This window comes from Schistocerca americana, chromosome X (genome assembly GCF_021461395.2).
Source record: "Schistocerca americana isolate TAMUIC-IGC-003095 chromosome X, iqSchAmer2.1, whole genome shotgun sequence".
NCBI classification, from domain to species: Eukaryota; Metazoa; Arthropoda; class Insecta; order Orthoptera; family Acrididae; genus Schistocerca; species Schistocerca americana.
The window spans coordinates 557,208,320-557,234,082 of NC_060130.1; the positions used below are offsets into that span (position 1 = coordinate 557,208,320).

The window sequence follows — 25,763 nt, forward strand, 5'->3', positions numbered from 1 at the left end:
TTTGGTGACAAAATAAACTACTTCTAACAGAAACAAACACTCCACCGCCAATTGTATTTAGCCTATCCTTTCGGAACACCGTTGAGGTCTTCGCAAAATTTCGGTTGAACTTATCTCCTGCTTTAGCCAGCTTCGGCGCCTATGACAATTTGAGCATCAGTGCTTTCTATTAGCGATTGGAGTTCTGGTACTTTCCCAACACATCTACGACAACTTACAACCGTTATACCGATAGTTCCTGTATCTACGTTTTTCCTGTGCTCGTCCTACACCATTTGAGACTGAAGCCCTTTTTGTGTTTTCGCGAGACCCTCTGATCTAAAAAAAAATCGCCCAGTTCACGCCACAGAGCCCCTGTTATCCGTGTAGCCGCCTCCTGCTTGCAGTGGACTCCTGATCTATTCAGCGAAATCCGAATCCCAACCACTCAAGTCGAGCAATCTGCAGCCTGCACGGTCGCAGAACCGTCTGAGCCTCAGATTCAGACCCTCCATTCGGCTCTGTACCAGAGGTCCGCAATCGGTCCTGTCGACTACGCTGCAAACGTGAGCTCTGCTTTCATCTCGCAAGCAAGATTGGCAGCCTTTACCACTTCTGTTAGCCGCTCGAAGCCAGACGTAAACTCTTCCGATCGAAGGTGACATACATCATTGGTACTGAGGTGAGCCACCACCTGCAGTTGGCTGCACCTTGTGCTCATCATGGCATCCGGAAGGACCAGTTCCACATCTGGAATGACTCCACCCAGTATTCATACAGAGTGCACATTGGCTTCCTTCCCCTTCTTGGCAGCCATGTCCCTAAGGGGCCCCTTAACGCGCCTAACATTGGAGCTCCCAACTACCAATAATCCCACCCTTTGTGATTGCTCGTATCTTGCAGGCTGAGAGGTTTCCTCTGAAACAGGACAGGTGACTGCACGTGGCTGAGCGGCAGTGTCAGCTACAGACAGCACCTGGAATCTGTTTGTCAGACTAACCGAGAGGCCTTACGTGCGTCCCCCTGGGAAGTCTTTTGCCAGCTGCCACACCCCGAGGCAACCTCCCACTCGACCACGGGTGAGGAGTAAACCTCAATGCGAGCAGTAACTGGGCTGGCCACCGATGAGGATCAGTTGGAGGACTCAGACGTGCTGGACGTCAGTTGGATCCCCACGGCCGGCCCACAACAGTGACGCCATCCACTGCAGCTTCAAGCTGTGTAATCTAAGCCATCGCACACTGGAGCTGAGAATAAAGTGTCACCAACTCAGCTCACATTTGCACACAACAGTCACAGTCCCTATCCATACTAGACTGTGGAAAACTACACTACTAAGAAAAACGGACTAGCGACAAGTGCTGCTGAACTCTACTGTAGACCCTGGCCAAAACGCAAGAGCTGTGTCTAATAAATTAGATTCAAACGCAGAAATTCAAAAATCGAAGCACTCAGGTGAAACTAAATAATTCGCCCAAGTTTAGGAACTTTTAATATTTCACAAAATCGGTTTACTTTCCGACACGTAAAATCCCTTTTCTCCCAATGTGAGTCAGTATCCTGTTGTCACTCCCTTTGCTACTGATTCTCTGTGATGCGCTGGAACCGATGATTCAGATAGATGTTCCTTTCACCTCCAAGATCAATCTCCTCTTGAAGCCGACGTCAGTGGAGTCAGCTCTAAATGTTTTGTATCACATTTATTACAATTCGATCGCAGTTTAACTTAATATTTAACTATTGGGACTCTATATCGACTGAGCTCTTTAAGAACGACCCACGACCCGCCCTCACAGCTGGAATGGACATGAGTTACTAACGGAAGTAAAGCTGTGAGAACGGGTTGTTAGTCGTGCTTGAATAGGTGAGTCGATAGAGCATTAGTCCTCGAACGGCAACGATCCCAGATTCGATTCCCGTTCCAGCACACAGATTTAATCTGCCAGGGAGTTTCATCTCTAATGTTCCCATTACACGCAAATGATTTATCAGACAGGATAAGTCGACTGTTGTCTACAGGAAACTATCGCCACTGGAGAATCGTAAGGAGATGGAGAAAGACTTCGACAAAATTTTGCAGTTGGATTAATGAACGATAATTGTCTTTAAATGTGAATAATTGCAAGATAATGCCTGTAAAACAGAGAAAGAACCAGATAGTATCATATGGTCACTAGTGAGCATCTAGAACATATTGCATTTAGAGATAAAGTAATACGTGGGCCGGCTGAAAAGTAATGCCTCTGATTTTTTTTCCCAAAACGCTTAAAGCTTTTTAAATAAAACAAACTTTATTAACATTCTATATTTTTATTCTTCATGTCTTCATATTTATTTCTCAACATAGTTACCCTGGCGACGAACACATTTCTTAAATTTATCCATGTTATATGGATGTTATTTGAGGACTTCGACAGTATTGTAAGATTTTTATGAAATGATATATACCGCAACAGTCACCTGTTACTACTATTTTACTAGTGTGACGTGTTTCGGCAGCACGCTGCCATCATCAGGTGCATTTACGGTTACTTTTACTAAAAGTACTTAAGTAATTGTAGATGCACCTCATGATGGCAGCATGCTACCGAAACGGGTCGTGCTAATAAAAACTGGTAACAAGTGATTCTTGTAATATATATTATTTCATAAGAACACATTTTCCCAACAGAGACCAGTTTATTAATACCGTCACTATACCATGTTTGACATTGTTGACTGAGCCTCAATTTCACCTCTGCTTGCACCGCTTCATCATTATCAAATTGAAGTCCTTTACGGTGCTCTTAAAGTTTTGGAAACAGATTAAAACCGGATGGGGCCAAGTCGAGACTGTATGGAGGATGATCGATGACAGTTAAACCAAGGCGTCGGATTGCTGCAGATGTCGGAAGCGCTCGTGTGTTTTCTGACATTGTCATGTTGAAGGACATCGTGCGCCATGCGTCGAATTCGAAACTCGATTACAGCACGCCGTTTCTCACGAACCCACAGTTACGTTACACATCGCCATTTTACACGATTTAAAAATCATTAAGAGTTTTCAATGCTGCGCTAAGTGGCGGCGTGGTTTGAGGTGCCATGTCACGGGTTGCGCGGCCCCTCCCGGCGGGGGTTCGAGTCTTCCCTTGGGCATGGGTGTGTGTGTTGTTCTTAGCATAAGTTAGTTTAAGTAGCGAGTAAATCTAGAGACCGATGACCTCGGCAGTTTAGTCCCTTAGGAATTCATACACGTGAATATTTGAGTTTTCACATAAAAAAATTGCAAACATTACTTTTCAGCAAGCCCTCGTTCTAAGAAGCGATGTAAAATGGGGCAATCGCGAAAAACAGATATTAAGGGAGGAGAAGGCAGTTTTGGATTTGTTGGAAGGGTTCTGGAAAAGTGCAGTCCATTTTTAAAGGATTTCCAATGTCAATGAAATCCTCCAACAACCCGTGTAACTTAAAATGTTATTCTATTCTATTTATAACCTCTTAAGTTACACGGCTGTTGGAGGATTTCATTGACAGTGACAGTTACTTAATCAGTCGATGTCCCCTGTCCATGATGGACCAACAGAAATTTTTAAAGGAAGTTGCATGTATGACACCAGTCTGACCAATTCTAGAGAACTGTTCCAGCGCTTGGAGGTCGTCCCAAATAGGCATAACAACTGACAGCGGACGAAATCAGATACTCTCTGCTGGGAGCGAAATAATTAGGTACAGCCCATAAAAAAAAGAAACAGAAATGTTCTGCGAGTCTTGTTGAGTAAATTTAGAGAACCTGTATTCGAAGAAGACTGTGCAACAGTTATACTGCCACAATCGTATTCCTCGCATAGGAATCATGAGGATAAGATAAGAGAGATTAGCGCGCGTACAGAGACATATGGACAGCCAATTTTCCCTCCCACAATACACGCATCGAATAGGGCAAAAAACTGATAATACTGGTACGAAGTGCGCTCCACCATGCTCTATATAGTGGTTTGCGGAGTACATGTGTACGTATGAACGTAGACAGTGTGACATGTATCCACAAGCTGAAACTTCAAGTTAAAAGGTAAACTTTTTGTAGAACACAAATGTGCATCAAAACGGAAATGGTTTCGTCGACGTTCTGTTTCCATCAAAAAGAACACGGATGAAAGAGACGAACGAACACATTAAAGCAAAAATAGAATTCCAACACGAACTCAAATGCTTTCTTTCTTCTGGCACCACAATGCATTTCGCATTCTGGAAGCTCATCATATGGTGCTTGTGGTCAAGAGAGAAAGGTGTGGTTGACACGGGTTCTCTGAAACTTTATTTTTCTTAGTTGCGGGCATCTATGGATAGGCAATGTTGCACGGTATAAGAACGTCGTGGAACAACTATACAGGTTGAACCGTAATTCCACCGACAAACTTTCTGAGTTGGTAGTGTGGACCAAAGTAAGAAAAGAAAATCTGAGAAACATGGGCTCTAAAACATGTACCTCAAGAGCTACAAGAACTTGTTCATCTTCGCTACTGTGAAACACATCTCTCCTACTGCAAGCCCTTTGATTTCCGTATTTTGGGAAGAGGTAGCATGTACGAAAACATGGAAAAAATGTCCAGTAAACACATGCTCCGAAACGCACGCCATTAGAGCTATGAGCACGTATTCAGTAGAAGAGGTGCCTTTCACAGTATCGAAGCTGAGCAAGTGCTCATAGCTCTTAAGATATGCATCTTAGAGCTGATGTTTACTTGAGATTTTTTTTCTTATTTTAGTTCATACCACCAGCTTCGCGGTTGTCGGTGCAGTTCTGTTCCACCATGTGGATGATCGACACTTGGACGGACAAGACATGAGCACTCTTTTAGTGTGTATAGGCACTGGACTCGTCTTCGAGAAGACGCCTGTCCAAATCCCATCGGCTACACAGATCTCGGATTTTTGTGGTTTCTCTACATCATTTAAGACCACTCCGTCTACAGGCCACAAGTGGCCCATCGGGGCCATCCGACCACCGTGTCATCCTCAGAGGAGGATGCGGATAGGAGGGCATGGGGTCAGCACACCGCTCTCCCGGTCGTTATGATGGTATTCTTGACCGAAGCCGCTACTATTCGGTCGAGTAGCTCCTCAATTGGCATCACGAGGCTGAGTGCACCCCGAAAAATGGCAACAGCGCATGGCGGCCGGGATGGTCACCCATCCAAGTGCCGACCACGCCCGACAGCGCTTAACTTCGGAGATCTCACGGGAACCTGTGTACTCACTGCGGCAAGGCTATTGCCTACATCATTTAAGCAAATGACGGAATCGGGTCTTCGAAACGGACATAACTGTTTTCCTTCCACATCCTTCATCAATCCGAGCTGTGCTTCGTCTCTGACGATATCATCGTTGCCGGGACATTAAACTCTAATCTTCCTCCTTCCAGATTTAGATTTCCTCTGATTTCCCGAGACCGTGCGATATTCCTATAAGATGTCACGGTATCTTTCCTCCGCATTATTGACCATTCCGAACTTGCAGCCCGTTTCAAATGACGTCTTTGTAGACGGGATGCTACACCCTCATCTTCCTTCTTCCCTTCCACTGCGGGCACAGCATAACCAGAGTTTGCCTGGCCACGAAGACGCAGTCTTGTTCCATCGTCAAGCATCCTCGCATAATTAAAGGTAGTGATATACTGCACTGTACTGTTCATTTTACCGTATGTTGAAGCCGGAGTACTCATCAGCAGAAGAGTACATTACTGTCTTGCCTAGCATACGGTATTATAATGGAATAAATAGCATGAAGTTTATTTCAGTTCAAGCACACCAATGAGTTAAAACTAAATTAAATGTCCTATGGCATTGTTGCCTGGGATAGAGTCACATGCTCTCACTTCATGAGATCCTGTGGAGAGGTCTGGAATTTAATCCCAGACATTGGTGTCAAGACAGGTTGTCAGGAACTTTATGCCACCAACCGTCCTCCCACTGAAACCCAAATACTGGCAATGAAATTTTAATTCACCTCCAGAACTCGAAACGGTGTATCTCCGAGTCGATTTCACATCCATTATATATTTGTTTCCCGCTTTCCTCCATACCACTACACTCCAAAACAAAGTACAACTTGATTTGACGTCCTAAACATAGAATAAGACGTAGATTCATCTCACATACTGTATACCGCAACCTGACACGTAAGTGAGTGGAGCTGTAAAATCATCGTTTTGTCTAACGTAAGTGCTCATTCTGAACGTGAGTTACCGGGGTGGGCTAAACTTCAGATTGAATCTAACATTTACCGACAGGCGTATGAAGAACATGTATAGAGTCACACTGCGGTCACCCAGCTGGTTGATGGCCGGAGGTTTCTAACGTCGTCGACCACGCCTCACGGCTCTGAGTCAACAACATTCTTGAAATGTGCTTCTTAGATTTGTGGTTGCATCGTCTGCGTGAAGCACTGAGCCACAGTCTTTGAGTGTCACTGAACGATAATTATCTTGTTTCTAGACTAGGAAGACGTGGTATAATACGGTTAGAATCATGTGAGTACCGCTTTGCCTACCAGCTTTTTAACTGTTTGTCGTTATGTTGAAACTTGTAAGATGAGGATCTATCTTGCCCCACATCAGATACAAGCCTGACAAGGAAGGTGATAAGAAATATGCACAAACTAAAGTATTCAGTTATTTCATTTGTTTTCGTACGTTGTTGTTCAAGGAAATGCCTAAACACCAAGAGATAATAACGGTTTGTTTCCCATTCACAATGAAACAACCACCCAAAATACGTAACCACAGTATACTGGCAAGGGATTAAACTCTTCTCGTTCACTAATATTTACTTCTTCTGTCGGAGACTCAGTGACAGGCAACATAAATCTTGGAAACGTTTTTGTCAAATACATCCATACATATTCAATCTGAAAATCTGGCGCACATCGTGAGCACTCTGAAGTTACGGTTCTGTTGCTGGGGTCACGCGCTTGTCTCGTGGCACTCGACTCAGAAATAGCCGGCTTAAATCCTAGTGGAGACAAAAGTTTCATATCCAGTATTTAGCCAGCAAGCGGAGCAAAGGCTGCGACATGAAATTCATTTCATAATAATAATCACCACTAACAACAACAACATTAAATCAACACTACACTAAAACTGCACTCATCATAGTCACCTACACGAAACAAACAACAATTAACACATCCGGCGCCTACGTTTCCTAAGTGGTGCGGTCAGAGCATGAGACAAACGAGTAAGTAAATCTGAAGTAAGGACATAGCCTCGAGTTAGGTGACAACAATCGCGTCACTAGTCTGCTTTTGTGTTTTTGTCACTCTCACAGTATTCAGCCATCTCCATGATCTTCCCGTCCGTTAGTTAATCAGAATCACAGTGCATGCTGTGTCGATTGCGAAAACATATATTCGATAAGGAATATCTCTATGTCTCCACCCAAGATGGCTGTTGCTCAAATCACATTCCACTACAAACTGCTCCAACCAATTTTCTCAAAGCACCAGGAAACTGTAATAGTTTTTATTATTAAAACGCAACAAAATGTGTTGTACTGTAAATTGCCTCTGGCATAACCTGTGCAAGATACTGACGCAATACAGAATGTCGGTTTTGACTGGAGATTACAAATGAAAATTATGTGACACTCAGCTATGATTCAAATTTTCGTTCTAACTTTATTGAACAGATGCAATTAATGATTTCGAATTATATTACTATATCGCCAGATGTCTCCAGTAAAATGCACTGAAGACTCCTTATCACTAAGTGAAGATGAGTACGATCAAAGTCTTAAATTTGTCATAAAAATGTTTTATTTTACTGGTGGGCAAGGTGTGTAACTTACTAACATTCACACAGGAATGAAGATTCGGTATGGTGATATGAATTTATGGATACATTACGACGAGCTAGCCACTTTGACTTGTAAGTCCAGAGAATATTGCAGTACATGAAGCAAACAGTATGTAATACTGTCAAAACAGACTGCATGAAACGGAAGCAAAAAATATTAGTCTCTGACGACGAGGAACACAAGCTTGTATTGGAAAAGAATGAATGTATTTTTTGGTCCCGCCGGAGGTTCGAGTCCTTCCTCGGGCATGGGTGTGTGTGTTTGTCCTTAGGATAATTTAGGTTAAGTAGTGTGTAAGCTTAGGGACTGATGACCTTAGCAGTTAAGTCCCATAAGATTTCACACACATTTGAACATTTTTTGAATGAATTTTTCAAAAAAACAATCCGGAGTAAGTCTTAATCGATATAAGGAAACAATGGAAACCTACAGGTGGATAGCCAGAGAGAAATTTGAACTCCGTTAGTTCTTCTGTGAGTCATGTGTCAACAACTGCGCAACGTCAATCACTAGGGGAGGCAACGACGTTGGAATGAAAAAAGTATTAATAATCAATTTTGGACGGGAGTCGAACCGTCACCTCACACACGTTCGTCTTACGAAACTTGAACGTTACTCAGCTGACCTCCACGAACTGTAACGTGCGGCACCTACGCCCAGATATATAAATCTCATTATAGACGCGTAAAACTTCTCTTCCGATTTTTTGGAAACTGTCAGGGTATTGCACATCACTACTTGCACATTATGTTGTTTTAACGGCCTTCTAAAAGTGTAGAAAGTTTGAAGCAAATCTGTGATCCCAACGTCGTGGTCTCCCCTTGTCAGTTGTCTATGCTCAGAGTCGCAGCAGGCCAGCGCGCATTGAATACAGCTGAGGAAAAAACTTATACATGATGAACATTTTACCATTGGCTCAACTTTCGTATTTTCCTCTAAACTTGACTATTACAACTTACCTTTATACCCTAACACGAATGAAGCATATGTTGTATAGCAGGGTTTCTCCCAAGTACTACTGTAAAACATCATTTTCGGAGCTTGTTTTCCGACTTACCTGCCATTCATTTCTGTTACATCCAATTTCTTCCTTGTTCGATCATAGCTCTGGCAGTTTCTTTTCCATAATTGATTAAAGAAGACAGTGTCTTCGTCGTATGTTACTGATAAAGGATTTACAGCAACCAGTTACTATTTAGGTTATCAGATTGATTGTCTACCCTTTACTGGTTTCAGTGTATTCACATCATTCTAGGGAAGTTAGACATTTTATATTTTGTTTATTACATAAAATTCATAGCAGGTCCAATATTTGTTCTCAATATTTGCATATTCTTCTTTCTTTTCATAAGCGTGGCTACTAAAGTATTAACACAATGCAATTCAAACATAGTCTATTACACGTGAGGTTACGTCACAGTAATATGTAGTAAAGCAATATTCACCTTCCGTAGTTAAGAGTAAAAATCCTAGCCGGAAAAGTTACGTCCTAACTAGTGGTTAGCTCCTGTAAATCCTTCCTCGGCTCTGAACGTGTTCTGAGTCAATAGTACGACCATGGTCAATTTGTGCCAGTGCCCTCTTAGCTGCTACATCCGTGACAACCAGCGAACAAACAAGGAATGGCATTCGTCTTCTCCACTAAAGATAAAATATTTTCGGGCACAATTGTCTTCAGTTATAACTCGTTTTTCGGAAAAAGCTTTGTTTTCTTAAAGACTTCACTGTGACCCCGTCTTTGAACCCCGCCCAAGAAAAAGAGCGAAGATGGTTAAGTTGGTTAAGTTCTAAGCATCGGTAGTGAATGCTGTTACCATTTCATTACATTTAAGTCTACTAAAAACGGTTTTCGGCCAGTAGTTAAATAAAAGAAACGCAGGTGTTCTCAAAACACAATTTCCAATACCGCCCCCGTACAACTGAATTTATTGACGATCTGCGTTTTGAATGTCCCCCTCACCCACCGTACTCACTAGGCAATCTGTTCTTCGAAAAATGCCACGAAGAATCTCCGGATATCGGTCGTATCGTGTTGTGCTCCTAGCATAATACCTTATAGCTCCCTAGGCCAGCATTCTTTGTCGTTCTTTAAGTTTCTTCACAGTAAAGTTACAACGGTATTTGAATTTTGTATGTAACATAGGGTTGAGCGTTGTTTGAGTCAAACGCGAAAAGGCACACACTTGTAAATGATGCTGAAAGACCTCTAAAATTCACGAAATTGTAACAATACGCATTATTATCGGTTTGGAAAGAGCAGGGTTCACCCTCCAAAAACGGTTCTTCCCCACCATAATAACCAATTCAATGATATTCTCCAAAAGTACGTTCGCCCCCCTATCTGTTCAACGCTGACATGATAACACCGACAATTTATTCCTCGTGACCGCATGCTCTCAAAATTACCGGAGCAATATATCTCGCTCCGTCGCGATTTACATAGCAGACTGAGAGTCTGAACTATTATGCTCGTCTTAAATTTATAAAATCACGAAATAACTAGGTTCCTCTCAGCGGTCGCTGTGGTGCTTATCAGCATTCGGGTGGTTGCCTTTTTTTTCGCTCTACGCACTCATTTAGACGGTTACTAGACTAAGCTCAAGTACTCTCCTTTTTTCAGTGATGAGGGAAAATACAATACGATTTTAAGTGCTTCTCTCTCCTTTTAGGTAAAATCAAGTCCAACTGCCTCTGTTGACCCAGCAGTACACTGATCATTTGACTCCAAGCACTTAAGAGTCAATATTTCTGTAACTTCTTTTTCAACCTTATCTCTACAACTGCTCGCAAACCTAGATTTAAATCAGGTATGAAATTTTCGTAGGAAACTATTAACTACACAATTGTGTAAAACTACGTTCTTTGGAGAGATAATTTAGGAGAGCGCGAACACTACTGTTTCAGCGAGTGCGGATAGTACCAACGCAAATGTGTGAGACACACGTCAGCCGGTGAGTCAGTGCTACGTAACGTACAGGTGTGCAGGTTGCGTAGTCCATTATGCACGCAGAAAGAAGTAACCAGCTGTGAGTTTCCATAGTATGGGTCGTAGTATACCTTCGAACATAGAAGTAAACTTTTTCTTTTCGCACAAAAACCTCGATGGATGCCTCGGTATTTCAAAGGACCGTACACATTAATCATGGACAAGAATAAACTCTGATGACGTCGTTCCCCTTGTAACGGCTCTTTGTTTTGTCACAACCATTTATCCAGATTCGCCTACATACATGACGAACCGGTATAATTCTGTATTCGCCAAAGACCACCGGTAGAAACAGAGAGGAACAGAACATTCCGACTACAACGAGTGATGCAGTGCTGCCGTGCAAAATGCCTTGAAGCTGAATCCGGGACAGGCTATTTTTGGATTCGGTTTTTGCTCATTCACAAAATTCTCGCGTCCTCCAGCAGTTCATTAACCTCTGGAGCTTCGTTTCGCCTAACGTACGCCGCGTGGCGCAGAATGAACAGTTTACTCACAGATCCGTCACATTGTAGAAAGAAGCTAATCAGCAACAAAGCAAGATATTAAGCTCTTTCTTTCACGTGGGTAGACTGCAAAATAACGGGGTTCTGCGTCGTGACGGGGAGTGTAATGTCCGACAATCGATAAGCCACACTTGATAAACTGCAACTGCGAATACCAGAGGTCTACTTTTGCCTGTTCTGATACTATAATTTAATGTCACAAGCTGTAAACATTTTCTTTTGGTGATAAGCGAAATCGGCGCATTGAACAATGCTGCAGGATTATTGAGCGGAATATGTTAGTCGGACGACTGTTCTATTATTCATCGTCAGGAAATGCCACTACCCTCAACAGAATCGTCATGCACAAGGTCAAATAGAGCTACAATTAATAATAAGCAGTTAGTTGCCAAAACATTCGATAAGTGATGTTTCTATACAACTAGATGAGAATAAAACTGACGCTAGATTTTATTTTTGTTAGTGATATAAAATTCTGCAGTTCACCAGTGTGACTTTTAAACAAAAGCGTTAAGTGTAATTACGAAAACATACTGTCACGTAATGATGTAAGATCGTTATTTATTTTACTCCATTATAAGCACATGTTTTCCAAAATATGTCAGTTTAACTACAAAGAATAAACTCAAGAATATTCGTTTACTTGCTCCAGTCGCTATTAAGAAACAATACGGCATCAGATTCATGCATTCGGAAGTTTGTCAAAATAGTTTGTAATAATAGAACTTAAAACATATTTGAGCGATTAAAAAAAGATTAAAAGAAGCTTTCTGCCGTATTTTATTGTCCTGGAAGTACTGAGGGCCTTTGCAGGTTACTTAATATGCGAACCATATCACCTCTAGTTATAACAACATGCTTAAAAGCCAAGTATTGCCACAACATATCACTACGAAAAAACATTTATACTTACATTATTACTCTTTACTGACTTAAAAATAAGATAAATATGACAACATGAAAGCGTATATATGAAAGAGAGTTGCAAGCTATCGTAGAGTGTGTAAACTTACATGGTTTCGCGTAGCACTGAGCGTAAAACGGAAAATCTCTTTCACACAATATATCCAGCGCTGGTATTGATAATGTGCCAGACGGGGGTGCGAGAGTATCGACGCAACCTCTGTGCTGTGCCGAGAGCAACTATCGACTGCAAAGGCTTCTATGTAACACAAATATCACAGTGCAATTTGACGACAAAACAATAAAAAAATACACCGAATACGTAAAAATAATTTATTTTTATAACTGTCTAACACTGTGGTAAAGCGATTTAGAAAACCTACGAAGAAATTCACGGCACGGGCGTCGCTGCCGCTGGCTAGACCTCGATGCGGAGGTCGATTAGCGCCGCGCATCGAAACGCGCTCTGCGGACATTTGAAGGTGACGTCATCGCTGACGTCATAGTCGGGTCTTGATGCCGCGCAAGGAGAATATGTCAATAACACGCGCTGCATTTGCGTACAGTGGAGACAGGGTTTGAAAACTCAGGATCACTGACTCACGAGGACGTGAAATCATTATGAAATTTTCGTTTCATAGTATACCAGTCAACCGCTACAAATTCGCGAACACTGAGGTAAGTGCTGACAACTTAAATTCTTTTGAAGCACGTTAGACATAGCATATAACGCATAGATGCAGTTTCAATTTACTATTCAAACAGTGTACAATTTATTACTTGCCAATTTGTCTGCCATAAACCAGCCATTATTAGTGTAAAAATTATCTGCATACACATGGATGCATACTCTTTACTTTCTAATTTTCTATACGTTGATACTGGTATATTTTCTCTCAGAAAAATATTTCAAGATTATTTCTGCATATAACATAAGTTATAGTTAGAAATGGTATCTGTTTTCATGTATCTCTGAGCATAATCCACACGATGTGTCAGTCATTCATCATAACTCTTATTACAAACATGCTTTTCGGATGCAGCGAAAAGTAATATTAGTTTCTCGTATACAATGTAAAATCCTCCTAATAGTTGAATGCTATTACGATTGTCGCAGGGTTAATACCATACTGAGTGAACAATCTGACAACACGAATTGTTCTTGCGAGACGAAATTTACTAAGTAATTGAAACTTGCGTCTAAGAAATAAAGATTTAAACAGCACGAGACTAGTGACATATTTTCAGCATGTTATGAAAGTCTCTCGTGTGCGTGTACGCTTGAGCACACGTGGTCTGTAGACACGTGTATTGTTTTGTTTGCGTACATCGCCATAACAAGAGTAAGGCGTTAGTCGCAGTATCCGCGGTAGAATGGCAAAAGAATTACTATCGAACATTATAACAAACAGTTTCAGTTTGATAATTATGTCTGACTGCTTACAGTTCATTAGCTATTGGTTTACTACATTTCCCAAATTTTCAGATGCTTCAGGACCCATAAAAAATATCTCAAGTGGAATATTTTCACGATGAAAAACATTTAGTATCACAAAATCTGTAGTGTTCTACAAGAAACAGTATCTTGAGTGCTTAGAAAGGTGATGTCAGTGTTTCACACAAAATTCTTCAAATTCGGACATCGGGTGCGAATTCTGCAAAAACGGAACTGGGGAGACTAAGTTTATATTCTCTTTAAAAAAATTAAAAAAGAGAGCATCATTTGGACATCTCACGTTCGTTTCACTAATGACGTGCTGAATACTAAGGTAGGGAAAATAGCAAAACATTCGTGAGTTTCTGTACTTTCAGAGAGAAAAATATAACGTTTAAATTAAAAATATGTCCTTTACAAGCAAGAGAGTATGTACGTAACGCAACGGCTTTGTGTTCGTTATCACATCTCAGTTTGCTGCGCGTCTTGCATAGAGACTTCTCAGTCTCTGTGCTGCTAATCAAAGATATTATCCTCCAATAATGGATACGGTATGCCTCAATTTAAACTGAGCTCAAGATAGTTGCAAAAGCCTTTGTACCATATAGGGGAATACAACAAATGATAGTCGATCGCAAAGTGATGTAATTCACTTAAGAGCGCAGTTTAAGACAGTCAGTTTAAATGTCCGTACAGTACAATGCTGTGGTGCCGTACTTTTTTTCAAGCTCGTATTAATTTGCTACAACTTATTTCTGTATTTGTTTGCTCTACATATTTTTATTGTGCCATAATTTCAAGTATCCTTTCCTCTCTATTCACCAGTCCAGTATGGGAAAACAGTCTGCAACATTCAACTGTAGATTCTATAGCTAGTGAAGTCTTTCTTCTTATCTATCTCCGTGGAGGCAGGGTGCACGGTGTCACATGATTTTCTTGGATTTTTCACTGGAAACAAGTGATACTTCAGGTTATCCTACTGAGACCATAGTCCTGTCCTTTTCTAAGGATACTCCATTTTATGGTAATCTATCCTGATAACACTTACTCTTAAAATATTTCTTGACAATTGAATAATCCTCGCAGTACCGAAGCGGGGGCTACTTAGTGCCCACATTTTGAAAATATTGTAATCTAGTTAGTTAACTTTCATTTTAAAATTTTGAAAAAATATTTATCGTTTTCAATTAATTCACCTACCAGATTTCATTAACGCTTTAAATTCTTCAGCCAGATTTAATCCTATAAGTTAAGTCTTAGGAGTAGACATCACTTCCCCAATGAATTTTATATTCTTTCAAATGCAGGACCTTACTTACACATTAGTATCTCCTTAAAATCTATGTTGTAGTAGAAGTCAACAACAATTAACGGAATTTACTAATTTTATTTATTCATTTGTGTTATGGTGGGCATAAGGTACCCCTCCCCCCCTCCGCCCCCCAACGCTAGCAGCACGCGCTTTGAAAGTGCATTGGTATTGCTAGGAGTGGGCTAAAAGATATTTTCAGATGCTGGATACTACATACACATGAGTATATCGTTTTAAAATATCTTGTCATTGTAACTCAACAATAAATAACAAATTTTGTTCTTTTTTTCATTTTTTTAGGTTGGACACAAAGTACCCCCTCTCCCCCCCCCCCCTCCCTACTCCTCTCCCTTCCCTTAGTAATGCGCATTATGAAAACTGCGTTGGTATAGTTAGCGGTAAGTGTCCTGCAAACTGCCTGTATCGTGAAAGAGTTGCAGTTTTGCCATATCGTACTAAAGGATGGAAGTCTACCGCTTGCGTTGTTCATTCGCTCTGTTATCCCTACACATTCTCACACTGAGGTACAATGCAACGGTTTGCTCTGTGGATCAATATTGCAGTCAAAAAGTAATACGGTTTTACGTTTAGTGAAGTGTGCACAAACCCAGCTGCCATTTACTAAGCCTGCTCGAGACGTAGCGCAGATCATACTGGAAACTTGCGCTGTTACTTACAAGGTATCTGAGGATAGAACTTTTACAGTTTATCCTATCACTAATACGTAGAATGAAGAAAAAGAAAAAAAAAAAGGAGCCGGGCATACCTTAAATTACCTCCGAATCTGTTGCATTTTCTGTCTTTGGGATAAAGAATGAGCTCGGGTTGTTTAGAAATATCAAAAAAACTTCTATATTTGACTTTGTCCCGTTGTGTATGGTAAGGTCATAAGATTATATGGAACCGATTATATTTCAAAAGTTGCGCTGAGACTCCACCTTAACAGCTGAACTGATGACATTTTGGATATCATGTGCGAACTAACAAGGGTTACATTACACATCGTTGATGTTTTGAAATTCGTTCTGTCCACTGTACTGATATACAAAATGTGTTCCAGAACGCAAACAGATATCACCATTACTCGCTACCACTGCTTATCCACTTATTGGTTTATTTGATCGACAACCGCTCAAGTATTCGCCAGCTTACACTATTACAGTTTATAGAGAAGCAGTTAATGAACACGACATTATTTTTGTAGCAACAACAAAATCACTTATATCGACGGTCCAATCAAGACCATAAAAGAACCTTGCATATCTCATATACAGACAAACCTTCAACACGCACAAACTTCATATTAACAGCTACTTAAATACAATTTATTCATGACGATAGTAAGACTTACGATAGTCCTCTAAGACCAGTGAACTATTAATAGTTTCAATACAACCTTCTACAAAATAAAAGAGTACAGTTTTTTATGCCGGGAATATTTGATTGATTTCACTCCTGCCGCCGAAAACGACTTTTTTATTTTTAAGAGCCGAAGTGAATCAGATATTTTTTTATTGTGACTGTTGAGTTCGGTCACATTCTGACCATCCTCGTGGCATACAAGAGGTTTTCAACCACGCACTCCTGAATTACAGTAACTGATCATTCTCGGAATGTTCCATTTAGGTTTTGCATTGCACTGCAGAGTGCTTGTTTATTATATCAAATGTTATATCTAATGGAAACATTTCAAGAACTGCCCACAAAAAGATTAATGTTTTTGCTCTCCAACGCCATTCCTCCGTTTCTAGGGATATATTGTCAGATAATAATGTGGGAAATATCTATACATATAGTATTTGTGTCGATGTGGGGAAGTATGTTCGACTTTTAGAGGTTAACAGACAAATTTTTCCACATATGTTTCAATCTTCAGAATAGTCCCTAACTCAAAATTTAATTAGGACATTTAAACCGTGTGTTCCACAATCTAGGAAATTGGAATCGTTTATTTCCTTTTATTACAATGGGCTGAAGAAATGCTACGATTGATCTACATCTGAATTATCGTTGTAATAATATATTTTATATCCCTAGTGACTATTATTCCAACGATTATTGGGATGCAGTTCAATCGCAGCACTTCTTCGGTTCACCATAATAACAGGAAATTAAAGATTCTAATTTTTGCGAAAGGTTAACACTTGGTTTAAATATCCTAATTATAATACTGGGACAGAAACCACTGTCAAGATTCAAACACGTACAGAAAAACTCCTTATTAATCTCTAAAAGTTGAATATACGTCCGCACACCGATATCGATACGAGTATTTGGTCAGAATGGGACCAAAATCGACAGTCGAAATAAAAAATGAGTACTGCAGTGTATTGCATGATGCAGTCAGTTCCTGATCTATGAAAGCTGTCAAACACCATCTGCACAAAATAAATCAAATATTTCATGCCTGAGGCCAACACAGCTGCGGCGCCGAAAGATAAACAAAATTATTTTACGACCTTTCTGTTGGGTGCATGTGTTATATTCAGACAATACTGTAGAAAGATATTTATATACGTCGTAGTTTTTCGGTGTGGGGAGGAATATTCAACATTTAGAGGTTAATAAATAATTTTTCTATACATGTTTGAATTTCACTATGGTGCATGTGTTACATTCAGATAATAATGTGGAAAGATATTTATATACGTCGTATTTTTATCGGTGTGGGGACGAATATTCAACTTTTAGAGGTTAGTAAATTATATTTCTATACATCTTTGAATTTTCGCTATGATCCCTCGACAATATTATAATTAGGACATGTAAACCATATGTTTTCCAGTCGTAAAAATAAGAATCTTTTATTTCCAGTATTACGGTAAGCTGAAGAAATGCTACAACTGAACTGAATGCGAATAATTGTTGCAATAATGCTCGAAAAGGCTATAAACTATATTATTACAACGATAATTCGAATGTAGTTCAGTCGTAGTATTTCCTCAGGTCTTCGCAATAACAGGAAATTAAAAAAAATTCTAATTTGTAAGACTGGGGAACACGTGATTTAAATGTTCTAATTAAATATTTGGTTAGGAAATACTGTGAAGATTTAATCACATATAGAAAAATTATTGGAATAATAGTCACATCGACGTACGTAAATACGATGTGTATAGATATCTTCCCAAACTATTATCCATCAGTATAGTCCAAGAAGTGGAGAACGGCGTAGGAGAGCAAAAATAGTAATCTTCTTGTGGGTAATAACATCTATAATATACAATTTAACGATACAATTGACTGTCTTGTTAAACTAGAAGTCGAAAGCGACGAAATACTTCAGATTTCACTATCCCACTATCAATGACACAAAAGTAGTAAGGAAAAGAGTACATAAAAGGGCTAAATGAACATATGAAAAGCAGTAAACAGAAAGATCTGTTTATGGCTGCGTCCAATTAAACATTACAAGTTCCCTATCTTTCCATCATTTTATAATTTTAGAGTGGAAATATAGGAAACTTATAATATCGAAATAGACGTATCAATAAACAGATCTTTCTCTTTACTATTTGTCTTCCAGTCATTTAGTCATTTCTATAATTTTTTCCTTATTATAATTGTGTCAGCGGTAGCGGAATCTGAATCATTTCGTCGCTTATATCTTCTAGTTTAAGAACACTTCGGTTCGTTCGAAACCGAAATCAAGCGCTGAGGTCCACCCATTCGGCAACTATGCTGTTTTATAGTAACGTTGTTGAATGTTAGTTTGACGGAATTACGAGCTTTTTCCGTGTTATGTCAAGCATTCTGTGAGCGACATGTGAGTGATAAGTTGGATCTTCTGTAAATTACCATGCAGTTCTCACCTCTATGTTTCATTGCCTCATATGTGTGCCATTGCACAGTTCAGCGTTTCCACAGAATTGTGAACAATCAAACACATCGCTTTCAGCAATGACTACAACTCTGTATAGACTGATACCACTCTACATAGAAATTAAAGATGTAAATTATATCCTGTCTCTATACTGGCCCACGTTAGTTAATCATTAGTGATAAAAAATGGTGTAATCTACCATATGGTGTACTCTACCATATAGTGACAAAAATTTCAGAGACTTTTGCAACAAAAAGAAAAAAATTCATATAAAACATACGTTTTAGAATAGAAATGCCATGTCTAGGATATTCTTCAACTATAAAAATACAGTCAGACATTTAGCACAAAGTGTTATTTAGGACCCTTGCAGGCTCTGTTGAAAATTATGCGTGCGTCAGTCAGGCACAGCTCTGGTGATACGGCTCTCTGAAGATAAGAGAAGCTGGAAGCTGAACAAATTGATTCTGTTTTCCTTATGCTTGTTCTAATGAAAAACCGGCTACGAAACTTGCAGCTTGACTCTTCTCATATGGCTAAGAAAAGTATAAAGATAGCAGTACTTAATTTATTAGAAATCAGCAACGACATGACGCATAATGCTAGCTTTGTTTTAAATGAACAAGCAGATTTTCCATTTCCTCCTCTCTTAAATTAGATCTAAGTAGACAATTACAACCTATAAATCAACTGTATTTATAAAATTTCGGCCGGCCGCTGTGGCCGAGCGGTCCTAGGCGATTCAGTGTGGAACCAAGCGACCGCTACGGTCGCAGGTTCGAATCCTGCCTCGGGCATGGATGTGTGTGATGTCCTTGGGTTGGTTAGGTTTAAGTAGTTCTAAATTCTAGGGGACTGATGAACTCAGATGTCAAGTCCCACAGTGCGCAGAGCCATTTGAACCATTTTTGAACCATTTTGTAAAATTTTAACAATTTTATCAGCAGAGGCAGCATCAGAGCTTAGGCCTTTAGTCCTGTTCCGGCTCGTTGTGGGATTTTCCATCTTTTCCACGGGCGTCCCTTGTCTTCGTCGACCTACTTTATACTACCATGCTTGTTGGATGGCATAGATTTAGGCACGTGCTACGAGTGTTGCAACCAGCTGTTGCTGTATTTCGTTATTACATGAGTAATGCTCTGGACTCCCAGCTCTTCCCATGAGACTTTATTCATTATGTGGTCAAGCGGCGAATAACACGCTACGGATTGCAGTATGTATCCGTCAACTCTATTTGTTTCACTTGGGCAGATATTGGAATCCAATTAATCGTACTGCAGTTACCCTGCATAGCTGCAGCAACCATCTTTTCTTGCTCTGTCATCCACTGTTGTTTGTACTGTTCCCGTGAAACGTCTAAATCTGGTGAATCTGATGTGGGGATCCTGCAATTTATGAGATGTAACGTGATGTCCCAATCATCTGACATTAGAGAATTACTCAGTGATTTAGTTATCAATAACATCTTGCGATAACTTCGTTTATATTTTGTATACAGGGTGTAATAAAAATTTATAGTCGGACTCCCACAACACATAGAAGAAAAAAATATGTTATTTGGACAAGGGTGTGGAAACAGTTTACTTCAATGTTAGAGCTCATTTGCTGCAACTCTTCATAGTACATTAAACAAAGGAATGATAAAGGATTGAAACGTACTAGCAGGCTGCATGACACATTTTCTGGCAATCAGTGGTTACCTGAGGATTGCCTAAAAAGCCGAAAACAGATGGAGAATGAATAGAAACTGATTAATAACATAAAAATGTTCTTTCTTTCTAGTAAAATTACTACTAACTGATAAAATAATTGAAACTGTCGATGCAGAGAGTTTTCTGTACGGTTGCAGCCTTTTAATTTAGCGTTGTATACGCACATTTGATGTAATATTTTATCAGAACTCCCTGATACGAAGTAACTATGTTTTATATAAACACAGTTGTTATCGCTTGCTAAGGAACTGTTAATTTACTAGTAGTAAGGAAATACTGGATAGAGTAACATGGAGAGCTGCATCAAACCAGTCTCTGGACTGAAGACAACAACAACAAAAAGGAAATACTCTCTAAGTGAGCCGGCCGCGGTGGCCGAGCGGTTCTAGGCGCTTCAGTCCGGAACCGCGTGACTGCTACGGTCGCAGGTTCGAATCCTGCCTCGGGCATGGATGTGTGTGATGTCCTTAGGTTAGTTAGGTTTAAGTAGTTCTAAGTTCTAGGGGACTGATGTCCTCCGATGTTAAGTCCCATAGTGCTCAGAGCTATCCTCTGTAAGTGAAAACGATGAAAGGTTAAACATTTCGTTGCTACCATGGTCATTGGAGAGGGACGACTATCTCAGTAGCACATGGATGGTTTTCTACTGTCCGAAGAGTGCAGGTATACGTCAGAAGTGATTACTGAGAAACCTAAATCTGGATGAGCAGACTAAGATGTGGAAGCAGTTCCTCCAGAATACTAGACCAGTATGTTAATTTACATACGAGGTGTAATAAAAATTAATATGGCCAAATTTTCACGAAACATTCCTCCCTTGTAGAGGAATAAAATGTGTTTTATGGACGTGGACCCGGAAATGCTTTGTTTCCAAGTTAGGGCTCATTTTCTACTTATCTTCATAATCACATTAATCATGGTAAACACACAGAAACATCATTACATGATAAATATTCTTATATGAAATGTAACGTCTTGGTTACGTTCGGTCAGAATACGTAGTAAGTTGTAATTCTTAGTTTCACCGCCAGTGTTTTTATTACAATTTAACGAAAGAAATGTAGGCATATAGCTCATTCTATTGCCCTACTAGCATCAAGCACGTAGCATCAACTGTTTAGAGTTCATCGTGGACTGTGCATGCACCTAACGCCAACTCTTCAGCGTTCATCTTGACTTGGTTTCCACAGAGTTCAGTGGAAGTACATTCAAATGCTGAGTTGGCAGATCCTCATTTGCTGTACGGATTAGCAGATGATAATGACCGTGAAGCTCAACGTTTGTATCGGGAGAGATTTTTAGAATGACAGTGCCCCTACAGGAGGACGTTTGAAGCAACTGATAGTCAATTTTGGCAGAAAGAGAAGTTTAAGGCCAGCACTTGCGACGGGGTGGGGGTGGGGGGGGGGGGGGGGGGGGTCGGAGGACGAGGACACCTGATGTGGAGGAGGAACTTTTTCGTGCAATTGACGACAATCATAATGTCAGCATAAGACAGTTAGCTGCAGCAAATAAAGCGTTTCCCGAGCCATGTCCGCATAACATAATTTCTTCCTCTTCGTGTTTCTAATGTTTCATGAAAGACAATGCAGACAGCGGAATTGTTGTTTCAATTTACCTATTACGGTGATTCATGAATACCATCCCTTTTCTTCCAACAATTCCCATTTAAGTTCTCTGAGCGTCTATTATATACTGTCTCAACAAGTATATCGATCTCTGGTTCCTTCAACATCTGCCGTCAATTCAACTTCATAAATACCCTAATTAAACCTAACTAACCTAAGGGCATCACACACATCCATGCCCGAGGCAGGATTCGAACCTGCGACCGTAGCGGTCGCGCGGTTCCAGACTGTAGCGTCTAAAACCGCTCGGCCACTCCGGCCGGCCATAAATTTCCTGTTTTCGTGTTGTACGTGGCATCCTTAACAAGCACACTGCAGTCTTCTATTACCCTCTTAACAAATATGTCTTCCTTTAGCTTTGTTAGTACTGTTCTCACTTGTCCACTCAATTTAATATCACTTTGTAGCATCATCTCAAGTTATTCACGCGATATAATGGGCTGCACAAGTTTACAACTAATGTTATAATTGGTTACAGTCGACGTTTCCTCTTGCATTTGGGCATTATACCACATATATGGCAATTAAAAAGAGCGGCCATTCAGTACATCGATTGGAAATATAAAGTCGATCAGCATTTACTTACGAAAATGATGATACTATGGTGTAAACAATAACATCGTCAGCGAAAAATCGGAGAGTACTGCTGACTCTGTTTGAAGAAAGTTTTGTGCATATTGAGAATATTAGAGGTCCTATAATGCTCCCTTGAGGTACACACAATAATATTTTCGTTTCTGTTTAATATTCTGCGTCCAGTACAACGTACTGGTTTGTGTTTCTCAAAAGAAATGATCTGACATCAGAGATGCACAAATGAAGCGGTCTCTAGTTTGGCTCGCTGCTGCAGTTGACGGCTAATAATTATCAGTCCGTAATACAACGTCCGGCCCGGAAACGACGTAAAGATTGTCTTATCTGAGTGGCACAACCTTAATACATCACTGCTCACTAGTTATGGTGAAAAGGATGCTATGGTTTAACGTCAGCGGGATTATTAGGCATCGAGCACCATACTTCCTTTCCTCAAGGCGTTTGCTTTGTGCGATACAGTGAAACCACGAACAAAATAAACCTGGGCAGCTAGACGGTGATTTTAACTCGAGTCCTTCACAAACCGAATCCAGAGTGTTAACGATTTTCTCTTTGCTTATTTCAGCGATATTTGTCTGTACTTGTATTTTATTTTCTTCGTTAGTCCTCTTCCTTCTTAATTTTTCACCCGCGCTGGAAACAATTTTAAGCGGAGTCTGGTAATTAGAGGTTCGATTTTTAATGCGTGTAATTCGTATAAAAATTTCAAAAGTTATTAGAAACAATCAAATGAAGCTTCTGTTCCCTGAAGAGGTAAATCATCATCCTCGTGAAGAAGTGATAAACCAATGGGCTATCTCGCACGGGACTTTCCACAGAGCGCAGTTGTGCTTCTATGTCGTCCTCATTTCACTGACTGCCGTTCTAGTTCTGTCCTCTCATAAATCGCAGATACAGTTACAAGAAAGGAAAGAAAATTGACACAACTAGTGAACTGTTCTCACGGGACAAATTAATGAGAGAGAAAATTACTTTAGTGCCGATTTATCGGTCATTTATGTCTGATAACTGATACTATGGTAAGAAGTATTAAAAGGTTCAATAATAAGCATTTTTAAGACTAAATATTCTACTGTGTCATGAGTCGAGATCCTTGAAAAACACATAGTAAACGTCTTAATTCTCTGGGAACATGGTCTCATAGCAATTAGAAATAGGACAGGGAGGTTCTCAGTGCAGCGACAGTACCTAGGTACCGATAGTGGCGAGTCCATTAATAATATATACATAGTTCCATGCTGTGGCTACGGTACTGAGGTGACAGTAGCGCCAAATGTTAGATACAATAAAAATGAAGTGTTTGTCAGATTTCACAAATCAAATAAATGATTATCTTCAAAATTGTTTTGGAAGTGGGCAACCGAAATTTTCGTACACAAGCGTTAAAATTTCGATATTTGTTTCGGAAAATGGTTCATGAGTGAATAGTGAAAGTTCGTCACGGAACCAGCCATATCGTACATTTGATGGGGACAGTGACTGACTGAACCGTATTCGCAGAGAAATAAGTTGATGATAACCGAACAGCAGGAATAAATATAATTTACTTAGTGATGGCTCTGAGCACTATGCGACTTAACTTCTGAGGTCATCAGTCGCCTAGAACTTAGAACTAATTAAACCTAACTAACCTAAGGACGTCACACACATCCATGCCCGAGGCGGGATTCGAACCTGCGACCGCAGCGGTCGCTCGGTTCCGGACTGTAGCGCCCAGAACCGCATGGCCACTCCGGCCGGCATTTACTTAGTGAATTCGTGGTAAGTTCTATGGGACCAAACTACTGAAGTCATCGGTCCCTAAGCTTACACCCTACCTAATCTAACTTAAACTAACTTAGCTAAGAACAGCACACACACCCAGGCCCGATGGAGGATTCGAACCTCCGAAACGGGCAGCCGCGCTAACCGTGACAAGGCGCCCGAGACCGCACGGCTACGCCGCGCTGCTACGTAGTGAACCCTATATTCTCTGCCGGCCGGTGTGGCCGTGCGGTTCTAGTCGCTTCAGTCCGGAACCGCGTGACCGCTACGGTCGCAGGTTCGAATCCTGCCTCGGGCATGGATGTGTGTGATGTCCTTAGGTTAGTTAGGTTTAAGTAGTTCTAAGTTCTAGGGGACTGATGACCACAGATGTTAAGTCCCATAGTGCTCAGAGCCATTTGAACCTATGTTCTCTAATGACAGAAGGTTTTTAAACAGTCGATAAGCTACTCCTTGAAGTTCAAATACCTGAAGAAAAGTCGACGTCTGAATGAAACAAATTTCTTCTTCTTCTGGAAGCAAGATTTTCGACACTTTTCTCGCCATTTCGGGACTGATATCTATACCGCGCCAAGGAACTTCAGCTTTTCTTTGTTATCTAAGTTACACAAGTGATTTGGTACTTACTCTTCATCCGAGACGATAACTAAAGTCGAGACCGCCACCATCTTATGAGACAGCCGGTACAGCGAGGCAATATAGAGACAATACTGAAATGGCTGGTAGCCGTATCTCAGCCGTCACATAGAAACAGGAAGAAGCTAATTAGCCGTCATACAATATCAATACAACGTTTACGTGGTTGCCAAACCGCATTCTTTCGATATGCGGTCTCAGAGTAGTAGCGACCGTCTGGCGTACGAAGTATCGTCAGTTGACAGTCATTTAGTGCACGTCGTTGCGGTAAGCTTTACTTCTTACGTTGCAGAATTCTGCTGCAACATTTCGGGATCTGTACGAACAGTTACGTACTTTTTATGTTAGGATGGGGAAGATAGTGATCATCAAAGTACTGCATCGTAACTATCCACCTACTTGTCCTGCCAGAGATTTCAGACGGATGACTCTTGACCGTTCACAGCGAGCGTTCTAACATCTAAGTAGCAAGCGCTACTCCAACTGACATCAATTTCTATGTACGGCAAATGTCAAGGTATGTATATACGTAAGGATCGAAGTGCTGCTTAAATGTACTCACTCAACGTTTTCCTTTGCCCGCAGAAGGTCTGTTCTCTTCTGTTTTGAAACAACCTCTAATTTCATTACTATGTTTAGACTGGAAATAGGAC

The 25,763-nt window shown here is 40.5% G+C and overlaps 1 protein-coding gene across 2 annotated transcripts in view; it reads right to left on the bottom strand.

Moving 5' to 3' along the window:
• The window catches only part of LOC124556861 (vesicle-associated membrane protein 2), a 186,809-nt gene extending 161,636 nt beyond the window's left edge, over positions 1 to 25,173 (bottom strand). The window contains exon 1 of one of the 2 annotated variants that reach the window (XM_047130881.1): positions 25,102 to 25,173. In XM_047130881.1, the coding sequence (XP_046986837.1) occupies positions 25,102 to 25,142 (41 nt within the window). In that variant the 5' untranslated portion in view covers positions 25,143 to 25,173. Of the gene's footprint in view, positions 1 to 12,316; positions 12,439 to 25,101 lie in introns of those variants that run through there. The other variant, XM_047130882.1, reaches the window with a different exon arrangement.
• Between the last annotated feature and the right edge of the window lie 590 nt (positions 25,174 to 25,763).